This window comes from Lepisosteus oculatus, chromosome 8 (assembly GCF_040954835.1).
Source record: "Lepisosteus oculatus isolate fLepOcu1 chromosome 8, fLepOcu1.hap2, whole genome shotgun sequence".
NCBI lineage: Eukaryota > Metazoa > Chordata > Actinopteri > Semionotiformes > Lepisosteidae > Lepisosteus > Lepisosteus oculatus.
Window position 1 is genome coordinate 21,303,022 of NC_090703.1, and position 21,835 is coordinate 21,324,856.

Here is a 21,835-nt window from a genome sequence, read left to right on the forward strand (position 1 = left end):
TGGCAGAACCAGAGCCTATCCTGGCAAGAAACAGGCACAAGGCAGGATATACAGTACCCTGGATGGGACACCAGTCCATCACAGGGCACATTCACATAAACACACATACTCACACCTGGGCCAGTTTTTCCAAGGCCCAGATGTCCCATTTCCAAGGCCAGTTAAGCTACACAGTCTACACATACTGTACTACAAAACTAGATCACCTGAAGGAAACCCATGTTAACACATGTAGAACATACAAACTCCACACAAATAGTAGCCCAGGAAATAAATGTAATGATACTAATCACTGTGCCACCATGCTGTTCCCTTTTCCTCCCTGCATATATAACTAATGTTATTACTCTAAAGGCTTACACCTTGCCCCTGCCTTGAGGAATGGTTCACATAGCAGTGGTCTTCTTTCCTCTCCTCCTAAACTGGTGCTTAATGACAAAATGGGGTGGATGGGCTAATTGGCTTACTTTCTTATGATCTTATTTTCATTGGTTATCCACAGCGTACTGCAACTTTAAGTAGTATGTAAAGAAATTACCCATTGCATAATGTCCAGATTGTATCTGTTTCTACACTTTACACTTGGTCTTTGTCTATTTCCAGATGCATAGACAATAATCCTTTCACCAGAACAGGCTGATTTTTCCTTGTCCAATACCATATATTCTTGAGTGACATAGCATATGCTTACTGTTTAAAATCTGACGTGTTGGAGATTTGCCTTTGCAGGCTTAGGAACATTTTCCAAGTATACACACCCATTATTTTATTCAATTTTTACCGCTCAGTAATAACCTTATTTTGGGAACAAAACTGCATCTGTTTTATCTCTTGTTTCATGCTGTATGTAGTCTGCAAAGATTATTATTGCTATTCACCATGAATTGAGGGCCTTTAAAAGCTCACATATGCAGCCCGTGAATGGCTGTTGCAATTTAGCCAGAGACCATCCAAATATGATATAATCCACTTCACATACAAAGTACTTAGCCAAATTATTATATCATCAGATCAATGACAGTTTTCTACAATGATTTATATAATCAACACAGCATTTTCAGTGCTTGATTTCAAATTTGTAATTTGCATTTGTAATTGATGCCATTAATCATTCTGGCCAATCGAGTTGTTACTTTTGTAACTTAACATCTCAGCGTGAGCCAGTCATAAATCAAAGGGTTTTTAAGTGCATGATAGTTCAAAGCTGTCCTTTTAGTTTTATTTCAGTCATCGCATTAACTGTTGTACACAAACAGCTGATTCCAACAATTAAGATCAGAAGGAATACCTGAATGTGGAAAGGATGTTCTTATCCTTGCCATAACAGGTAATATAATAGAACTTCACAGCTTGAGATCACACTTACTTTGTCAACTCGCCATGGATGTGCCAGCAAGAGTGTATTCCTACAGTAATTGCATCTATGGTACAACAACACTAAATAGGAAAGAATATTTGCTTCTTGGGAGAGATGATAAAGTAATCTTTTAAGAAAGCATTCAGACAGAAGGCCTTAATATTATTATTATATACAGTACAGTACAAACATAGGTAAAATTACAGGACTGAACCTACAGTACCTGCCTTAGGGTTTTGTCTGCTCTGAGTAATTGCTCTGCTTTCACAGGGAGGTTTATGATGTACATGTCTCAAGGACTTGATTGCTCTGCCACTGAGCTCTTTTCCAGACTGCTGTACCTTCCACTCCTTCACTAGTTGACTTCCACTGCAAATCACTACTGTGGCATCGTTCTTCGCAGAAAGCGTTAAATCAGGTTCTCTGAACTGAATGCCTCCTACCAAGGCCGCAATATCATTATTTCATTATGTGGTCATTATGTGTATATCCCACACTCCCTATCAAAATCATCAAAAATGCTCTTTGCTTATTGATCTAATTTTCTTGCTTTGTGAGTTTTTAACATGTTGTTGTTTCTAAAGCTTGTTTCTGTTCTTTGCATGTCAAAGCAATCTTCTTTCAGTGTTTCTTCTTTCCTCTCCAGTGATGTCTAAGAATTTCCAAATACTCCTTTTCCTTTCTTCCTTGGGTTTTTCCTTATAAAAAATTACTTCAGAGTAAAACTAATCAAAAAAGGAACAGGGTATGTGTGATTTTCAGTGTGTGCTGAATCATTGTCAATACATTTGTCATCTGGAAGTGGAAAAGTAGTATAGATTCAAGACATTATTCTACCAGAGCACATACTGAAGTCTCAGTTTGAGATTTGCTGTGTTCTGCAGATGAACTTAGAGATATGTATTTGTCAGAACTTTCGTTCTCTAGTCCAGACTAGGAGTACTGCAGGCTAGGAATCAGGTACAAGACAGACACCTCTACGCCACTTCTTTACAGTCCTGTACGCACTTGGAACGTCATTGTCACACTGTCAGAACTGTGTATTCAGCTCAAACATTCTTTCTGTGGTGCTCAGCCAAGTGTAGAACATACACTGTCCAAGCCACCTCACCAGTCACTTAAAATCATGTATCTGCAGTCAGGCACACTTCAAAACTAATCTTTTGGCCATAAAATTTTCTCCACCTAGCTTCAGAATTAATTCATAGCAACAAAGATGGAAAATTTGAAACAAAGGTTTATAGATGGATAAGACCAAGATAACTTTACCAAAAGTGATGGAAAGGTTAAATTGTGGAAAACAAAAGGAAATGCAGATGCTCAACATTACTTCATATGTCAAGCATGTTACTCTTACTTATTTTTATTTATGAAGTAAGTATAGAAGGTATTGGCAAAATGAACTTTAAAGCTTATACAATCATTTGTCTGCCTATATAGCAGGAAAAGCTTCCAAAATTATTGGTTTGGAAGAAAAGAAACTGAAGAAAAAATTGAAGTTAGAACATCTCAAAAAGAGGCTGCAGCAAAAATATGTCAAATGATCACACAAAGATTTTTGTGAGCTCACAAACTTTATACAGTTATCGCTGTCATTTACTCTCTGAAATGTACTTAAAGTGAATGTGCCCCAATCCTCGTGGACACAAATACACTTGCTTTACTGTAAAGCAAAAGTAGCAGTTTTGATTTTGCTGTCACATTGTTTTTGGAGGGTCTTGTACTGCCAGGCACCAAACTATAGACTTTTTCTTAAGGATCCTTCTGGAACCATTTCAGCATTTTTTTAAAAAGGTCTGGTGCCAGCTAAAACTACATGCCAGTGTTAATTGACAAATGATGCTGAGATTTGAGGAAGAGAAATACACTCGTAATTGTTGTTGTTTGTTTTTTAATTCTAGAGAGTATTCAATTAACAATAGGCTTCAAAAGGGACATTCAATTAAAACTAAGCAGTAAACATTGTATTTACTTACAGTTGTAATAAAGACCAAGCTTGTGGTCTACTCTGATTTTATATTTACTGTTGCCTGCCATTAACTGACCAATAAAATATGTTGTAAAAACCTCCTTACCTGTGGTCACATACTGAAAGTGTGAATGATAGGTATCTTACATTAACAAGGACAAGATTCCCTGACTTCTGCAGCTACTGTTGAAGCCTTCTGGACTACATTGATTGCAGTTGTAAAGCAACCTTAGTTTAACATCTCATCAGTGTATAGGAGGCAGTGCCTCTTATATCAGTCTTCATAGTGGGGCGTTGGAAGGGAAATTCTTGTTCAGGAGGAAAAGCATCACCTACTGTACCTACTTTTCTTCCCACACTGTCAGCAGCTAGTTGGTGTTGGTAGTTGCCAGTACTCTGTGGGAGATTATTCAGAGAGCGCCGATACTGGGCACCTTAGCACTGGTGATGGTATAAAGTGTTTGTCAAGATTTTTCTCTTCCAACGTCATTTTTTACTGCTCAATACAGGACCCCTTGACCAAAGCCAAGCATTTCTCCAGAAGATAGGGGCACAGTTGGAGGAAGGTGATGTAGGGGAAGCCTCAGCACTTCTCTCCTTTGTGCAGAGAGATTATTCGATAAGTGTTCTTTAAGACACCACCTGAAATCTGTCCTGAAGCAGAGCACAAGCACTCATGAAGAAACACTCATTGGTGGTGTGTTTAGATTGATAAGCAGCTCAGCAATCGGGGACAGAATTTTAAATCTATTAAAAAAAGGTGTGACAATCTGACATCAACTTTCAGGGCAGAATTTCCACATAGAAGCATATCTGGGCGATTGGTCCTGACAAACACTGTCATTGGGAACATACCATTGCACACTTCCTGTACTAGGCGCAACTTCATGCAGTATGTACAGTGACTGTATTGTGACCTCACGGTAATGGTCAAGGGATGCATTTAGACTCCCTGTTTTCATGAATAACACAACAGCATGTGCTTGTTTTTGTTTTGATCTCTAAAAATGCAATTTGTAGTTTAACTTAAAATTGTCTTTAACATGTGAACAATGTTTATGATTTTCTAGGCATCTAATTTTATTTTCAGTGCATTTTTGAAGCTTTCATGACCACAAATGTCTGAATATATTACAAAGGAAATATAAAATACATTCAGTCAAATACATATTTGGCATTATAATGGTTCTATTCTGTTAAAGAAGGTTGAAAACGACATTACTTCACAACACTCCATTGAATGTTACTTTGAAATTAATTTTGTCTGTTTCTACAACAATTTGTATAAATTTACAAAACCCTTAAGAATTGTATCAAAATTTTAACAGGATCAATAGCCCTGCTTGTTCTTCCTTCCTTCAAAATGAGAAAATATCACAATTTGGAACCCAAGACTTCCATGTTTCCATAGAAACAGTCTCCCAAAATATAAACAAACATGGATTGTAGTGCAGACAAAAAGTGTTTTTTCAAGTGATAGTCAAACCGGCACAGGATCACAGTTGTTTTATTTCTGGAATGTACATTTGAGAATTTATCTAAGAACAATTCTTTGCAGCTGTGGAGATGCAGCAGGGTGATCTGTAATACGGATTAGTATTTTTTTTCATAAGATCCTTTAGATCTTTCTAAAAGAACAATTGGAATGAGTGTTCTAGGAGTTTGCAAAAAAGGAAAGAAAAGTGAATGCATTTTGTCTTCAGCTGCTGGGACGTGGTCCAGACCAACCCCTTTTGGTAGTTGAAAACAGATCTCTTAGGATAATATAAAAGCAAATATTTCTTAGGGTTTGGAAAGATACATCTTTACTTCTGTCATCTTTTGAGCTCCTGTTGATATTAAATCTTCTGAAAATGATGGTCTTGTAATGTTTTATCCAGTCTAAAACTACAAAATAGAAGGCCTGGGTGATTTTCAAATAAAATGAACCTCACAATCTCTTTAAGCTTAATGGCTGAAGTTCTTTTACAGGACTGTTTCTTGGGAGCATTGTGTTTTTTTATGGAACAATGTTTGGCATCCTTGACCATGATCTTTATTTTATTGATTAATTGTTCTTGTGTAATTTGGCCTATTAGAGACCAGAAGTGGATGGAGACTTTATGTAGTATTGTCAGTCTCTTATTTTTACTTTAGTATTGGCTTTTTTGCTCCTACTCCTTACTATTGAACTTTAGTTGGGGTTCTCTCTCCCACAATGGTAATAGGCTACAGCAAATTGAGCTGGCAATCAAGAATGCTAAGTTGAAACTAACTATCATGGGCTTTACTTTGAAGAAATGAACTAAGGTCATTCCTTATTCACAAAATCAGGTTTTGTTTTCTGGTGGGTGCAGAGTTTCTGCTTTAAGGAAGGTTTATATTGTATATGTGGTCCTTCAAGCTGTCAGGTTAGAAGGATATTCCACAATGTCCTGGCATTTTACCTTTTTAATTGCATCCCCACAGTGTCTAGAAGATATAAATGTCGTTTCAACATGAACACCTACAGTAGTCTCTTTCATAAGTAGCCTCTTCTTGCTCAGAGTTTCGAATTTTGTACTTATAGTTTATGTTTTGATCACCTGCATGCAATACCTTGAAATCTTTTAATGTAACCGTCATCTGCCAGGTGTTTGCCCAGCAGTGAATATGAGCTAAATGTTTTGAAATTTCATTTACTAATCCTCCTAATCTGAAAACTTTACTAGTTTTAACCCTCTATTCCCAAGTCTAGATTAATTATATAAATTAAGTACAACAGTACAGATCTAGTACAGTACTGATTGTCTTAGTACAGATCTCTGTGTATTCATCCATCACCCTGATATGTAAAATGTTTTCTGTTTTATAACTAATTCTCTCTCCAAACACTTATGTTTTTCCTCGAATGAATACTGCCTACACGTTGACAGTTGAGAATTGTACTTTATGATAAGCCTTTGGAATACCTAAATATACCATATCAAATGCTCTATGTGTATCCTTGCAGTGACTTCTTATTTAACTGTAACATTCGTGTTAGTGGTAGCTAACGCTGTTTCTAAACATTGTATAAACAGAATATATTAAAAACATATCAATAGAAGGACATAAATGTGATAGTAACTAACTTCTATTGTATATTAATTGCATGTTAGTAACAAAGCACTAATCATGGCCACAGCCTAACCAACACCCCTAATACTTGCCCTTGGGGCTATTTGCTGTAGGTTGTTCCATCTATAATGCTTTTATAAATGTACTGTCAGCTGGTTCTTTATCCATTTATAAAGTGTAATTTTCTTGAACAAAAGGGTGGATGTTATATCCATCACTCAGCCCTGATATACCTTGGTTGGCAAAAGAAGGGCCCATAAAATATGCCAGCAGCCATATCATCTTGCAACTCACAACTGGCAACCCACTGAAGCTAAGCAGGTGTGAGCCTGGTCAGTACCTGGATGGAGACCTCCTGGGAAAAACTAAGGTTGCTGCTGGAAGAGGTGTTAGTGGGGCCAGCAGGGGGCGCTCATTAGGATTAGGGGTCCTAATGCCCCAGTATAGTGACAGGGACACTATACTGTTAAAACGCACCATCCTTTGAATGGACATAAAACTGAGATCCTGACACTCTGTGGTCATTAAAAATCCCAGGGCATTTCTTGAAAAGATTAGGGGCTTTACCCCGGCGTCCTGGCCAAATTTCCCATTGGCCCTTACCAATCATGGCCTCCTAATAATCCTTACCTATGAACTGGCTTCAATACTCTGCTCTCCTCCCCACTGATAGGTGATGTGTGGTGAGCGTTCTGGCGCACTATGGCTGCCATCGCATCATCCAGGTGGATGCTGCATATTGGTGGTGGTGGAGGGGAGTCCCTATTACCTGTAAAGCACTTTGAGTGGAGTGTCCAGAAAATGAATTTATATAAGTATAAGCCATAATAATAATAATAATAATAATTATTAATAATAATAATAATAAATATTATTATTATAAAAGCCAGAGAGAATGAACACACAGGGATGTGAAACACAAGAACAGGAAAAAGACCACTGTTGCATTGTCATTGTTGCTGAGGCTATCCTCAGACTTGGCAGTGATGTTGCCAATGGTTTCTGATCGAGGAAAAGAAAAGCATGAAGAACGTAATCTTGATTCTGTTTAAAAAATATTATACAATCATAAGTTTTTATTTTTAAACCCCATCATTTTGCTTCAATGCTTGCTTCCTTCCTGTGTGCTACATCATTAGTGTAGAAGATAGATTTATGTCAATGTGTTGCAGTGGCAGCGGTGTGCAGATTTCAGTAAGATGCCACATTCCACTGTCAATCCATATCGAAGCACTGTGGCTTTCCTACTGCTCTCTCATTCTGGCTCAAGTCCCGCTGCTCTCCCGTGGTTAAAATGGAAAATGTACACAAGGCGTTGGCAAAGACATTCATCAAGACCTTGGATCGTTTTCTCAAGGGTGAGGCTTAATAGTGTGCGCCAGGTTTGGGTTGCATATGATCCAGAAAAAAAACCTGGAAGCTCAAGGTCTGTGGGCTGTTCTTTTATGAAATGGAAAATTAAAAAAGTATGCAGTTCCACGTGTATTAGACAAGCATTCAAATTCACATTGCAGGACAAGAATAGCTATGTTCATTCCTAACTTGGGAAACTGCTGTGCTAACCCTGGGCATTATGACAGGGTTAGTAACTTATGCAAATAAACAGATTTGTAAGAAGACAGTAGGTGCAAACAAGAGGGTGGATGTTGTCGGGACTGCATTCCCCAGAAGGTCATGAGCTACATCCTGATATCTTATTCAGTTGAATACGATTGGTCAGTTGGTGCGTTAATGAACCTGGAAGTGGAGGATTCCATGAGCTGTGTATCTATTTTCTGGTAAACATCATTAACAGTAGCACGGGGGTCTCCAACCTTGGCTCTAGAGCATTTTGTAAACCCTGGTATATTGATGGGCAATTAGTATTTTCCTTGTATCCATTTAAGTAGTTCAATGATGTTATCAAACTGTGAACATTGCATGGTGTGTTGTATGATGTGTTCATTTTTAGATGGGATGGAGTAGGGTGTATAAAAGATAACAAAACCACAGGAGTTTGGAAGTCTCTCTGATATTTGTGTATCAGCTTATCGAAACACAAGGCCTCACTAACAGCTGCACTTCCATCTTCTACAGTAGTCTGATATTTCAGATCTCAGAAGCTAAGTGAGCTGGGCCAGGTCAGTAGTGGGATGGAACACCACTAGGGAAAATCAGGTTGCTGCTGTAACTTGGTGGACCAGTAGGGATTGCTTTATCCACTGGACCAAAATTTCCAAACCAGGACCCCAGTACAGTGACGGGGGACACTATGCTGTAGAGGATGCTGTCCTCTGGATGAAATGTTAAACTGAAGTCATGAGTATGAGTTGTGTCCTGGGTTTGCACAATCTGGCCTTGCTTAAGTTCCCTTTTGAGTCAGTCGGTCAAATAAATTCTTACTCCTCCTAATCTGCTTTGTAGTAGCAGATAGTATTCGAGTGTAGTAGAATACTGCATGTCATGCAGATCTTCTGGGATGAACAGTGCTGTATAAACACAAGGAATTATCATTATACTGTTTTTTTAAACCTAGCCAAAACATTTGGCAGACAATGTTGAGACATACTTGGCGGTATTTGTCTGAACTAAGTGACAGTGAATTGAAAAATGAACATCCCAGTGCACTAATTTCCTGTGCAGTTATAATATAAAAAAGACTGTAAAGAGGTTAATGTATACTCTTATCTCTGTTTCATGTAGTTGACCTTCACACCACTTTGCTCCGATGCCACCTTGTTTCAGCTCAGGTGATGTCCATGGTCTGATCACAGCAGCTGAAATGCCAGGCGTTATTGTTGGCAGTCTCAGTCTTCTTGCCTTCATCCTAGTTAATCTAGCAAAGCGGTGTTTTGCTTGGCAGCTCTCATGGAATATTCTCCCCTAGCTTGGAAAAAGCGAGGTCTGGGAAGCACAAGAAAGAGTTTCCTCTGTTATGCTATCATGGTCTCAAGGGTCTGGTTTCCAGATCAACCAGAGTTGCACCAGAGTTTAGAGCTGAGTGGGGGCTATGGCAGCTGTGAAAGCCCTGTCCATTGTGGTAATTGAATGGTACTGCAGCACATATCTCACAGTATGTACAGTATGGAGCAGTGGCCTATATAGAAAAGATGGTCTCCCTGCTATACACATGATTGTATCCCACAAGTCTGTCCAAAATGCAGCCATTCCTTCAAATCACTAGCTTGTTCTGTATATAAAGTTTATGTAAGGTATAATCAACTCTAGAGTGTTGAGTCGGCAATGTACATTTCTTTATATTTTACCCATTCAGCCCTTTCTGATTTGTTCATTCTTGGGAAAAAAGCACTTGTTTAACATTTCAAATTTAACCCTGGAACCGAAACATTTTCTTTGAGTCTCTACTCTTTTCTATTGCCTGGGCAATTACAATTTAATTTGTGATGAAAAGCGAAAACTAGTGAATTGCAGGAAATAGCTTTGTAAATGGGCCTCCGCTTGTGAAAGGAATGTTTTTCTTGCAGGCTGTGGTACGGCCCTGGAGGTCAAGAGTTTTCTGAGACATGTAGCTTAGCCGGTTTTGAACTGACACGTTAACAGCTGTTGAAACCGTGCACTTGTTCTGTCAGGTGCATGGTAGCACAAACATTAGCAAAAATTAACGCTCCCCCTGAATATTTCACACAGTATGAGACCTTGAACTAGGGAGCGAAATGATAAATACTTCAGAAGTCTACCATTTGCATAGGCATTGCACTGCTAATATTTTAGTTCATACATACTGTAGCAAGTTCTTATTTTTGAGTAGGCCTTCGTGGCCTGAATGGTGAAATGTCCTATAGTACTTCTAAAGTTATTTTATTTGCTGTGCACACAACAGAGTAACCAGTAACTCCGCAAGTCAAAGTCAGTCAGTAGAACATAATGCAGATGTGCACATGGAGATGTAGGTCTTATTTGACAGCAGTTTAAATGGCAGTGGTGATGGCTTTCCCTTGTTAACAGGGCTTTTAGCTGACATGCTAATCAAAAGAAGCGAATTGAATTGTTGGCTCGTTAGTATGTAAGTTGCTTTGTATCCGATGTCAGCTAGGCCATTTAAAATAAGATGGGCAGACAGAGACTAGTTGTTCGGCTATAGACAGCTATTGACCTCTGAAAAACAGATTTGTGTCAGTTATTTTCTTATCCAGTCTTACTCTTGTAGCATACAGGGTGTACTGCAAGATAAAGCATTATGCATAAAAATGACTAAGAGTGAGGATGCCCATCACTCATTGTAAGATGATATTTGTTGAATTGAGCTGTGCGTGACAAAATGCAACATGACCTTCGGAAAGTTAGCACAAATGGAAAGTTAACAGTGGGGAAAAAAGAAACATTTTCTTATTTTGGACTCTCCAAAAATGTTGCAATCGCTCTTTTGAGCAATAAAAGGTGCTGTAATAAAAACAAACCCAAAAGGTGTAGAAACTTTAATTGGGATTAACAAGACAAAAGCAGACATTAACCGGGCAATCAAAATTAAGCCCAGAATTCTTCAAGCCACACTTTACATTACTTATAACTATAAAGCACAAATACAATTTTTTAGAGTCTCTACCCTGTCAGCTAAATGTTCTTAGGCCCATTTTAATAGGTACACATTTTAATTTAAGAAATACAAGAATGGCTGTGAATTAAAGTCCAGGTAAAAACAATCATTTTCACCCAGGCAAAACGTATGTCAATACCTTTTTCTAGCAACAATCCGTAAAATACTCTTGTAAACCCAGCTCTCCAGTTTCACCCCAAACCAGAACAGGTAGTCTGCACCTAAAGCTACTGTCAGCTGTTTTCAGCATCTAGGGAGCACTGTGCTCGCCTGGGGAAGAAAAAAAAAACATGCCAGCCTTAAATTCAAAGCTGCATTCTTCATGAAAAGAATAGTCGTATTGTCGGTCTGGTACTCTTGAAAAGTCAGACTATATGCAGGAAACCAGCCAGCACAGCGCACCAAAATGAGATAAATCTGAATTTAGACCTGTCAAGATAATCTGGATTCCAGCTTTGCAGTCAAATGCATTTACAAATTGCCCGGCCAATGTTTTCGGATAGACCTTTTTCATGCTATGCTCATTTTCTTTTCTTTTCTCTTCTTTTCTTTCTGTCTTTTTGAACTTTGACAAATTAGTTAATTTGTGCCGAGGCAGCCTAGGCCTGAAAAACTCATGCAGTAAGCTGTCATTCGCGTACTGTTATTATTTAATAAGCCAGTGTGGTAATACACTGAAAGGTGAGGGGGCCAAAGTACACAGAACTATCCTGGTAGACCTTCGTATGAAGTCATTAAATATTTATTTCTTAGTACTGCTTCCTGCTGCTGGAAAGGCTTTCCAGAAACAGCAGGAAATGAACATGCACTGAGCGCAGACAGACCACAGGGGGGAGCTGGAGAGCTGTGTGCTGGACTGTGAGGTGCTGAGGCTGTTAAGGCTGAGCTTCTGTGCTGGGCTCCTTGTCGTAGATATAACTCCCGACTCCACCCGTGTTCACCCCTGTAAAAGACAAGCGGGGCCCCTCAGATCACAGCTCAGACGGTAAAGCAGGGTAGTTTTCAACTCAAGTACTGTAATTCACTCTGTCCCGAACAAGTGCCTAAATACAACTCATTGCTCCGAATTAAAGGTTGTGTTTCCAGGCTGTGTATATAACAGTGCATTCGGAGAAATGGTCTTTGTCACAGATGTACTACACAGATTATAAATTCATTTTAGACAGTCATACAACCAGATGGAAAATTGGTGTTTTAAACATCTCATTATTGGTTACACGTGATACAGCTGCTTAAATCCTGTTAACCAAACATCTTGAACTGTTCTGAAAACAGTTGTGCTCACTCCAGAGCTCCTGTCCAATGTGGATGTAGCTTAAACCTGGAACTAGCTCCACCTAGTGGACTGTATACCACTGTATTTAATCGAGGCCTGCAGCCCATCTACAACTAATACGTTTTCATAATCTCCGCTCATACAACCTCCTACAACCTTTACTGCCATATCCTGCCCTTCCATGGTTTGTCTGGTGCATTTGTAATAAGTACTGTACCTTTAGGCCCAAACAGGACTGCATAGCAGGGCTTGTGGCAGTAAGGTTGTCCGTCATGCTGTGAAAGAGAATGAATAAATGTCAAATCAACAGTACAAAGGACATGGGCTAAACCTTGCCAAAGCAATTCCATTTCTGAGCATTTGTGTGGCAGAAGAGTGTGGACTGGTACCACTGGTACCTTGATGGTCTTCAGTGGTATAATCAGGCCATTCAGAATGGCTAATCAGAAGAGCCTTTAACTTTCAGGCACATACAGTATACTGAAGAGGTGGCTGCAGATGACCAGTTTTTGTACAGTAGGTCAAAGAGATGGAGTTACTAGAGAGGGTCAGGGTGATCGTGAAGCTGCAGACGATGAGAGAGGATAAGAAGAGCGAGCTGGCTTATGAATTGGAGAATGTGAAACTCCTCCATGACTCTCCGCTGCTGAGAATGGGTTTCCACAACTGTCTTAGTGGGAAAACAATACCGAGGGCCTCAGCCCCCTCCGCACACACCTCCGCGTGGCTGCCCGGAGCCAGGGTCTTGCTGCAGCGCTCGCAGCGGAGACACGGGCGATGCCAGTCCTTCCCCAGGGACGTCACCTTCTCCGCTGGAAGAGAGACACCCACACATCAGCCGGCACCCCGCTCCGCTCCCTCCTCTCCCTCACAAGCTGTCCGCTTGTGCAAAATGCCCCGGACTATAAACAGAGGCACTGTCTTTCGCACGGTGCCCTGCTTACATACAGTACTCTTTTATTTCGGGGAATCAAACTGGTTTCTCGACTCACAAAGACAAAAGCTAGGGTTCGCATACACCTCAGCTAAGAAGCACAGCCCAGTCTAGGTGGGATATTGTAACAGCACCTGATGTCTCATTTGTTTCCATTGTATTTTATAGGAAATGGGCAAGTGCAAGATTTAATATAATTTTCAGTACAGATTGAAATGTTGCCCCTTCCACCTTCTCAGGCTATTTTTTTCAATTGCTGCTTAAGATATGATAATTTCCCACATTACTTCTATTTCTAAGGTAAGACATTGATATAGTCTATGTATAGTATATATATCCCCAATTTATGTATTCAATTTTCTGTTCATAGTTTTTTTCTTGTGTTGCTATGTTAAGTGGTTGAAGATCCAAGAAGGTATCACCATAATGTTATAATGAATTACTTGTTGCAATGTTACACTTGTTGCTATATTACCCAGCAACTCACAACTGCAAGCTCACTGAAGTTAATCAGGAGTGAGCCTGGACAGTGCCTGTCTGGGAGACCTCCTGGGAAAACTAAGTTTGCTGCTGAAAGTGGTGTTAGTGAGGCCAGCAGGGGGCCCTTTGTGGGCATTAAAAATCCAAGGGCATTTTACCAACCATGACCTCCTAATATCCCCATCTCTGAACAGGCTCCATCACTCTGTTCTCTTCCCCACTGATAGCTGGTGTGTGGTGAGAGTACTGGTGCACTATGGCTACCGTCGCATCATCCAGGTGGGGGGTGCACACTGGTGGTGGTGGTGGAGGGGAGTCCCCATTACCTGTATAGCGCTTTGAGTGGAGTGTCCAGAAAAGTGCCATCTTATTATTATTATTGTAAGACTAGACTTCAGTTCGTTTAGGATGCATTTCACAACAAACCCAGAAGAGGGCAGTAAAAGTATACAGTAGATGAATCCTTGTGATGTTGCTACCAGAAAGTCGTCTACTGACAGCTTCCTGAGTCTGTAATTTTTGTTTAATTAGCTTAATGGCATTTAAAAGAGCGGCTTGAAACAAAACAACTCTGAAAAGACATTTCACCTCAAGTACAGTATCTATTCCAAGGGGATGTTTCATGATGGGGGGAAAAAAACAACTTTGCATATGCACTATGACTAGTGTGTAAAAGCCTGGTAAAAGTTCAGACAGATATGGATCTGCACTTAAACTACTGGAAAATCATGAGAGCTCTGGGCCCTCAAGGGATCACTTTTTCTGCATCCACTATGTCTCTAGGAAAATAACCACGGTTAGCCTCTACTATTGCACAGTGACGCAGTTTCTGATTTAGGTCACCAGAAGAAAATCAATTACCCAGTTTTAAAAGCCACCAATGTAAACTATATAAGAGCCCTAATGATGCAATGCTTTCCGGTTTCTCCCCAGTCAGCTGTGATACTGATCAAATAGAAATTTTCGTAGGTTTAAACTGGAACAGATACCCACAATGAGTAATACAGAGTAATTGGCTGACTTTCAGGCTAACAAAACTTACCAAAATACACCTTCTTGTTGCACCTGGGACACATGTTGGGCTCCCCAGAGAAAGTGGTGATGCTTGCCGCTTTAAAAAAAAAAGGAAAGTGTTTATTTATCATTTGGAAAGCCTGCACAAGAGAATGGTGTCAATAGGTTTGAGCAGAAATGGTGTATTTCAATAATTTTTTTATTATCATCAATAATAGTTTTTATTTTGTATTGTTATGTAACACACTAAAAAAATCACAATTGTGTATTTTAGTAGCCTTTATTAACACCAAAAGTGGAGGTGTAATAATTTTACGATATTAAATGTTACATATCTCAAAGTTGTATGTCTTCAACTGTGTATTTATTGAAAACCTGACACTGAAGACTGATGAAGGATGCTTTTTTTAGAAAAAAAGGATATTTCACTAATTCATATAGTACGTAAAAAATCTGTTTTAATGAGAATACCATTTGTGATGTGACAGTAGAAACCCACAATGATAAGATTCTGAGTTATTGAGGTTAGTATGTGAAACTATAAGAAAATCTGATTTTTACACCTTGTATCATTAAGTTTTTTAATTCTTTATTCTTATAATAGCTTATCATCTGCTGCCTATTTTCTGCGTGTGGCAGTTTAAAAGTCAAAAGATCTGAAAGACAAGGTGAACTATAGGACAATGAAAACTCATCACTAGAAATGCTCTGTTTGCTCTTCAAGAGTGCAGTACTGTGGTCTGTAGCAAGCTGTTAGTGTGGTGTACAGCTCTATTAACACTGACATTTTGTAGTTGTGTCAGTTGTGTCATGAATTAAAAGCAGACTTTTTCCAAGGTGTCCTGTGTGTTAATAAGTGCTTCAACCTCGATAATACAAATATAAAACATATTGGTATTAGTTATGAAATAGAAAAAAATGCGCATCTTACAGTCTTTCACTTCTTCACCTGTTAAAATAGAAATAAGGCAGTTTGATTTAGTCCGTGGGAAAAGTTCTGCTACGCCCTGGTGTTGCAAGGAAGATGGAGAAATGAATTCACAGTTCAGGCCGAACGCCACAGCAGCAGAGCTGTCAGGAGACAGCACAGGGCTTTTATTATAAGATAACTAACAACAATCTGTGGGCCAGAACACAGGAATGTTATTGAACGGCAGTTGGCCGGACCGTATCAGACAGGAAAATTGGATTTTCTATCTATAGGGACAGGAGGGTTTCCAATACTCTGAAGGCCAGGAAAAAGCATGCAGTAAGCTTCCTGAGGAAAGATGAGAAAACGCAGGATGAAATCCTGGCTAAACACTTAGGTTCTTATCAAACTGCTGAGGCTCCTTATCACAGCTTTGAACTGTAGATTTAAGTGACAGAAACTCTTGAGACTTCTAGATCTCTGTTTAATTTCATGTGGGTGTCAGATACTTCTTTCCTGCACACAAAACCATTCTATACTCTCTCTTGTCCTGCGAAGTAGCACGGAAGGGTAAACTGTGACCTTTAACCCCAGTGTACTGATGTTACCTTTCACAGGGCCTCTGGGAGGTGCAGACGCCTTCTTCTCCTCAGTTTTGGGGGCGCTTTCCTCCGGAGCGCTTGCTGGAGGCGGGTTCGATGGGGCATCGTAGATGTACGACCCAGCACCTCCAATATTGACACCTAAAACAAAAAGATTAGCTCAATGTGCTTTAGGATTGCTAAATGGGTTTAATTAGCGCTAAGAACATGAAAAGTTCTCTTGGTTTTTCTAACAATTTGTTAAATGTAGACCTTCTAAAATAAAGAAGTTCAAAGTCTTTCTCCCAACGGTATTTGCATCCACATAATATACACCACATACTGTAGCATCTACCACATTTTATATAATTCCTTTTAAGTATATATTGTGACAGAGTAAAACAGGAACAATAATAGTAAAATGTGCTTGCTGGGATCCACAGTGATTCAACCAGTAAAAGTGCTCTCTCATGACCCAGATGGAGCTATTTGGCCCAGAAGTCATATGTTCAACACTGCTTACCTGTGTTGGGGACTCCTTGAGTGGGCAGATGAGTGTCAAATTCCTCATAGCAAGACAGAGACTCATGCAGCGATGTCAGAGAGAGCTGTACTGCTCCTCTAATGAGCACTAGCTGAGCTTGCAGCCTGGCCACAGCTCCTTATTCTCCCCTCACGGATACCACAGCTCTTACTAGAGTTCTTCAACTATCAGTGCTTCCAGATTGGGGTAACATCAAATAAGAAAAATTGAAATTGGAGATTCCAATATTTTTACATGAAAGATAGGCTGCTTGCCTACTGGCCCCTCCATGAAGCCAAAGCAATTACGCACTTTATTTGTGCTTTGTCTTTTGCAAGAAGACAATTAAAAATAATTATGAAGCACAGGCCTACCGTACATGTTACATTTTTCACACCTTAACACTCTAAACTTCTGTTTGGATTCCATATATGTGGGATCAATTTATTCCCAGTGCAACCAGTATTAGAGAAACTGAAGAACAACAGGCCAATGGCTCTTCTTATGTGTGGTTTCAGCTGTGGGATCAGGAATTTTGCAACTTTGCTGTTTGAGCTCTAGCAATATTTGCTTCTAGATGCTAAACCAGCTAGTGACAATAGTCTTCATGTGTACTGAGCTTTTAGCCCTGCTCCTTCACTAAAAAAATAGGTACAAGGCATATGAGATCTCCTTTCTTGCAGGACACATTTTTCTTCTTAAATTGTCAAAGTCTACAAGAAGCTGGGATGAGGTGGAGAGACACATTGTCTTCCATGCTCTTAAACTGCAGTAGTAAATGATGGACACCTACCTTTCGGCCCATAAAGAGCAGCATAGCAGGGTTTGTGGCAGTAGGGCTTCCCATCATGCTAGAGAAAAGGAAAACCACACTGTGATGAGTCAGTCACAGGAAGAGAAACATGGCTGTTCATCACTTTACAGCTCGACTGTCAGAGGAGACAGAATCCTCTCTCGCTCTAGAGAAGCATCATTGGACTCCTGTAGTCTACCATATGTGAAATACTCTAGTGCTTGCGGAAATGAACAATATCAACAAAGAATTTTATTTTTCAGAAAAGAGGGACATACCTTTCCTTTTTAGACAAGCCGAACTAAGCTCCTTGAAGGCGCTTGCTGTGTTCTACACTACTGATCTGCAAACCTAAGCTCTAGCCGAGACAGTTTAAGAAACAAGAGATTATTACCCTATTATTGAGCACAATAATATTTATTTCAGCGAGAAACAAAGTGCAGAAACCAAGAAAATATGGTGTTGATTGTTTAACAGACCACATAGCACACAAATCCAAGATAAAGATAACACTGTATGTATTGCTTATACAATCGTGTCTGGACGTAAGCCGCTTATATTATCATGATTCACGATTTACTTCACTGAGAAGAATGGTAAAATCACAAGAATAATGATTTCAAGCAGGACACGGACTGGGAGGAGACAGAAAGATTTCCCTCCCTTCTCCTGTAATGGAGTGTAAGGTAGGATTTGTTACCTCTTAGTTGTAAAAATGAGGCACAGCTGATCTGAGAAATTTGCACTCAGAGACACTGAGTTACGCTACCATGTGAGAAAAAGGAGCTGTTGGGGAGGCTCTTTGGGGAATTAGTCACTCCCCTGAGCTTATAAGAATATATATGAGGATAAGGGTTTTAGTATGTTTTGGGGCTCTGTCCTGGGAAGAGGGAGCTCTAGGGAAGAGCTTTCATTAGAAAGATTATAGATCTATGGCTCTCAGTGCACTAAGGATACTTGAGAAAATATACATGCGTTTCAATGTAATCTGACCCATAATGCACCAGAAGTTGAAAAAGGGCACAACTAAGGTCACTCAGACAGGCCTGGGGTAGCAATTAACTGCTCATTTTTTCCTGCTTTACTCCATCTCCAAATATAACAGGCACAATTTCAGCAGTACCTTAAATGTGATTCTTTTACTCCTACTATGGAACAACTGGCCGGAACTTCTATTTTCCACTTTAATCCTGAAAACCTGTTTCTTGCCAAAATGTATCTACCACAACTAAATGAACACTGAACCCATTGTTGTCTATAATGGTACTGCCAAGACACTGGCACTTAATAGTAAAATGAATGTGCAGCTGCAATTGTGCATTGATAGGTAGTGTATAATTTAGGTCTTATTATAACTCTGATGGGTAGGCTGGTCCTGTTTGTTTAAAGGATATTTGGATTACTCATTTTATTTTCATATCCTCTTATATGTGCTCTTTATTTTCATATATACTATATTGTTATTTAGCATTTTCTAAATACATATTCTAGTAGAGATTTCTACTCACAAGCTAGCAGGAAAAGCACAAAAATAAACAGCAATATTTAAAATACAGGCCCTAACCAAATTATAATACTCTTTCAGTACACCAAGTCAAAACAGACCCAAAACATGGCGGGAGCTCTAGTTTTACATATTGAAAGTACAGGTTTAATAACAGATATTAAAAGAACCTGTCTCATTCTGATGAGGATCTTATTTCAACCAGGGAATGAATATACAACGCTAGCTAACAACATACATGCTAGCTGCGGTTCAAGAACAATTGTAGCAGGATCTGACACAAATAATTAATATTTTTGCAAAACATTAATCCTGAATTTTGCCAGATGTCTGTACGGTGGAACCCCTTTGTGCAGTTCCTCTTATATCAGTTGATAAGGATTTCCATCCAGGTAAGTTGTCCCCTTGGGGAGCAGTTGCCATCTGCCTCCACCATCCACCAGAATTTCTTTAGCGTTAGCTTTATCCTCATGGCTTGGCCCACATGTTATCCTCCACCACAGCTCCCACAGCTCTGGAGCATAAATGGAGCCAGTCCAGGGAGGCACCTGGCTGATTTTGGGCAGATCAGCAGGAAAGGATGCAGTGTATGTCTGCATATTCAGAGAAAAGGCAGCCTCTTAACGTATCTAAATATGAACTCTGTCAAATTACCCCATTTTGATTTCAGGCCACTGGAGTAAAGGTTCTTCTTTGCTGTGGATTTCCTCTGATTCAATTCCCATCAAAGAGCTTTTAAAATAATAGCTATTTTGTTGCTTTAACTGTGGTTAATAAATATTTACATTCCCATAATTCCGTGTGACTACTTGCTCTTAAAAGAATAAACCTCAAAGGATCCCATAGTAAGATGCACAGTTTTTGTATTGGTATTTATCTTTCTTTGATAAGTCTGCAATGAGCTGCACAGAAACCATAGAAACGTTCAATTTAAAAGTGCCTATTTAACAGAATATTATTCACAAAATTGTATTTTCTGCTGGGCTGTAACATGAAACGTAATGTTAAGAAAACGAAAAACAATAGCTACAAGCACTACATCATCTTGTAACCTAATCAGCTAACCTTTGTTTTGGTACAGCCTGGTATTTGCAGAAAGTTGTTATTTTTCAATCTTAAAGACTAAATTTAAGACTTGTGAGCTACTGTATGTGTGACACCTCTAAATTGCTCTGGGGTCTTCAGTTTGTTTCTACCTGGGGTTCTGCATGGAGTCCTGCAACCAAAGGAATGGTTAGCTTTGTTTTTTTTCTGGGTGCTTCAGTTTCTTTCCAAAGTCCAGAAACTAGCATTGCATCCAGGATGTGTCCTGCCTAGTGCCCATTGACTCCTAGTGCCTACTGGGGTCCAAAGGCTTCATTCTTGTGAAGACCTGTGAGTTCATGTTTCACTTCCATAAAAATTCAAATTACAACTGCCCATCTCTGCTCTTCTTTTCATTTCCTAATCAACAGGAATCCTAAGATGGGATTTATGTGCATTGCCTTGGCTTCCTTGCTGAGTGCTTGTCTTCTGTTTTTAAATCTTCAGTAATGAACACAAGCAAGGTTACAAACAAGAGAAGGTCATTTGGTCCATCTACAGTAGCTCATCTGCTAGTACAGTAGCTACTTGAAATTGTGAACATCCATCCCTTTATCTTTATTCTAACCATTTTATCTAATAGACTGTAGAGTGAATGGGGGAGCCGGAGCCTAAACTGACAAGCAACAGGTGCAAAGCAGGATACGCAGACAAATTTCAAAGTAAAGTCTTTCTCAAGGAAAAGATTAAGCTTTCACGGCATCGAATAAAATCATGGTAATGAGTGCGGCATTCTTGAACTAAAACAGGATGCAGTACCAGGACACTGTATTTTGTGCCAAACTTTCACTTTAACACAACTGCAAAGGAAAAAGAGGGGTAAGTTGCTTAATGGTAAGAGAAAAAGGAAGAATAATTTGAGCTGTTTTAAAAGGAAGACAGGCCAGGGCAGTGGTGACATTAACTAAAACACAAAACAGGCCGTATGACCAAATCCTCAACTCTTATAAACCTGTCAGTATGGCTCTGAAGACAAAGTGAAAGGGGCATTGCAGATGGCCTCTTTGAGAAAGATTAGAATATTAAAAAATACGTTCTGATGAGAGAAACATCACAAGATATTCCTCATGACACTTAACTTATAACCGTCATGCATTGTGTCACTATTATAAAGCACTCCAAGGGACAAAGAGAGCCCCGAATAGGTGCAAGGCTCTCTAGCATGTCAGAATCTGGTCTTTAAAGACTGGGAATTGTGTGGGCTGGGACATGGGAATTCCGGGATTACTCGTAAAACTTGCTTAACCTGAGATATCTGTTTCCACATGGGTCAGTGAGCAGTGAGACCCTAAGGATACATGTGCACAGAGTCTGCCTCTGTCTGATAAAGCAATTAGATCACAGCAATACAAGAAGGTACTATATAGCCCATTATTCACTTTGTGGGACAGTTGAGATCTTACATACAGTATATAAAAATATTACTGGCATTAACAGGCAGCAGTGCTATTCATCCCAAAGGATCCCATTCGTAGTAATTATCAACAAGAACTCAGTATCCTATTTTCTTTTTCAACTCGTCTCCAGATAAAGATGAACCTAAAGTTTAAACTCCTACTAACTCAGTAATGACAGACAGTAGTAAAAAACGCAGGAGACCAGTATCTTTGATTAACTGTCACAGTTGAGAGAACAGTATTATTGCTTTAAAATGCTTTAGTCTATATATTCCCAAGTATTGATCACCTATTTTAATAAGTTTATTTTCACTGTCCCTTTTAATTCAGTGTAGTACCTGTTTAGCACAAAACCTGACAGATGTGGCTTATTTCATTTTGTGTTGCTTGGCAACAAGAGTA

The 21,835-nt window shown here is 39.4% G+C and overlaps 1 protein-coding gene across 2 annotated transcripts in view; it reads right to left on the reverse strand.

The window, feature by feature from the left end:
- Positions 1 to 10,804: 10,804 nt before the first annotated feature.
- Positions 10,805 to 21,835, reverse strand: part of LOC102688452 (cysteine-rich protein 2-like) — a 30,230-nt gene continuing 19,199 nt past the window's right edge. The window contains exons 3-9 of one of the 2 annotated variants that reach the window (XM_015351043.2): positions 17,450 to 17,507; positions 16,161 to 16,295; positions 15,574 to 15,591; positions 14,671 to 14,739; positions 12,932 to 13,026; positions 12,432 to 12,489; positions 10,805 to 11,881 (exon numbers count right to left, since the gene is read on the reverse strand). In XM_015351043.2, coding sequence (XP_015206529.1) covers positions 11,814 to 11,881; positions 12,432 to 12,489; positions 12,932 to 13,026; positions 14,671 to 14,739; positions 15,574 to 15,591; positions 16,161 to 16,295; positions 17,450 to 17,507 — 501 coding nt within the window. In that variant the 3' untranslated portion in view covers positions 10,805 to 11,813. The remainder of the gene's footprint in view (positions 11,882 to 12,431; positions 12,490 to 12,931; positions 13,027 to 14,670; positions 14,740 to 15,573; positions 15,592 to 16,160; positions 16,296 to 17,449; positions 17,508 to 21,835) is intronic. The other variant, XM_006632603.3, reaches the window with a different exon arrangement.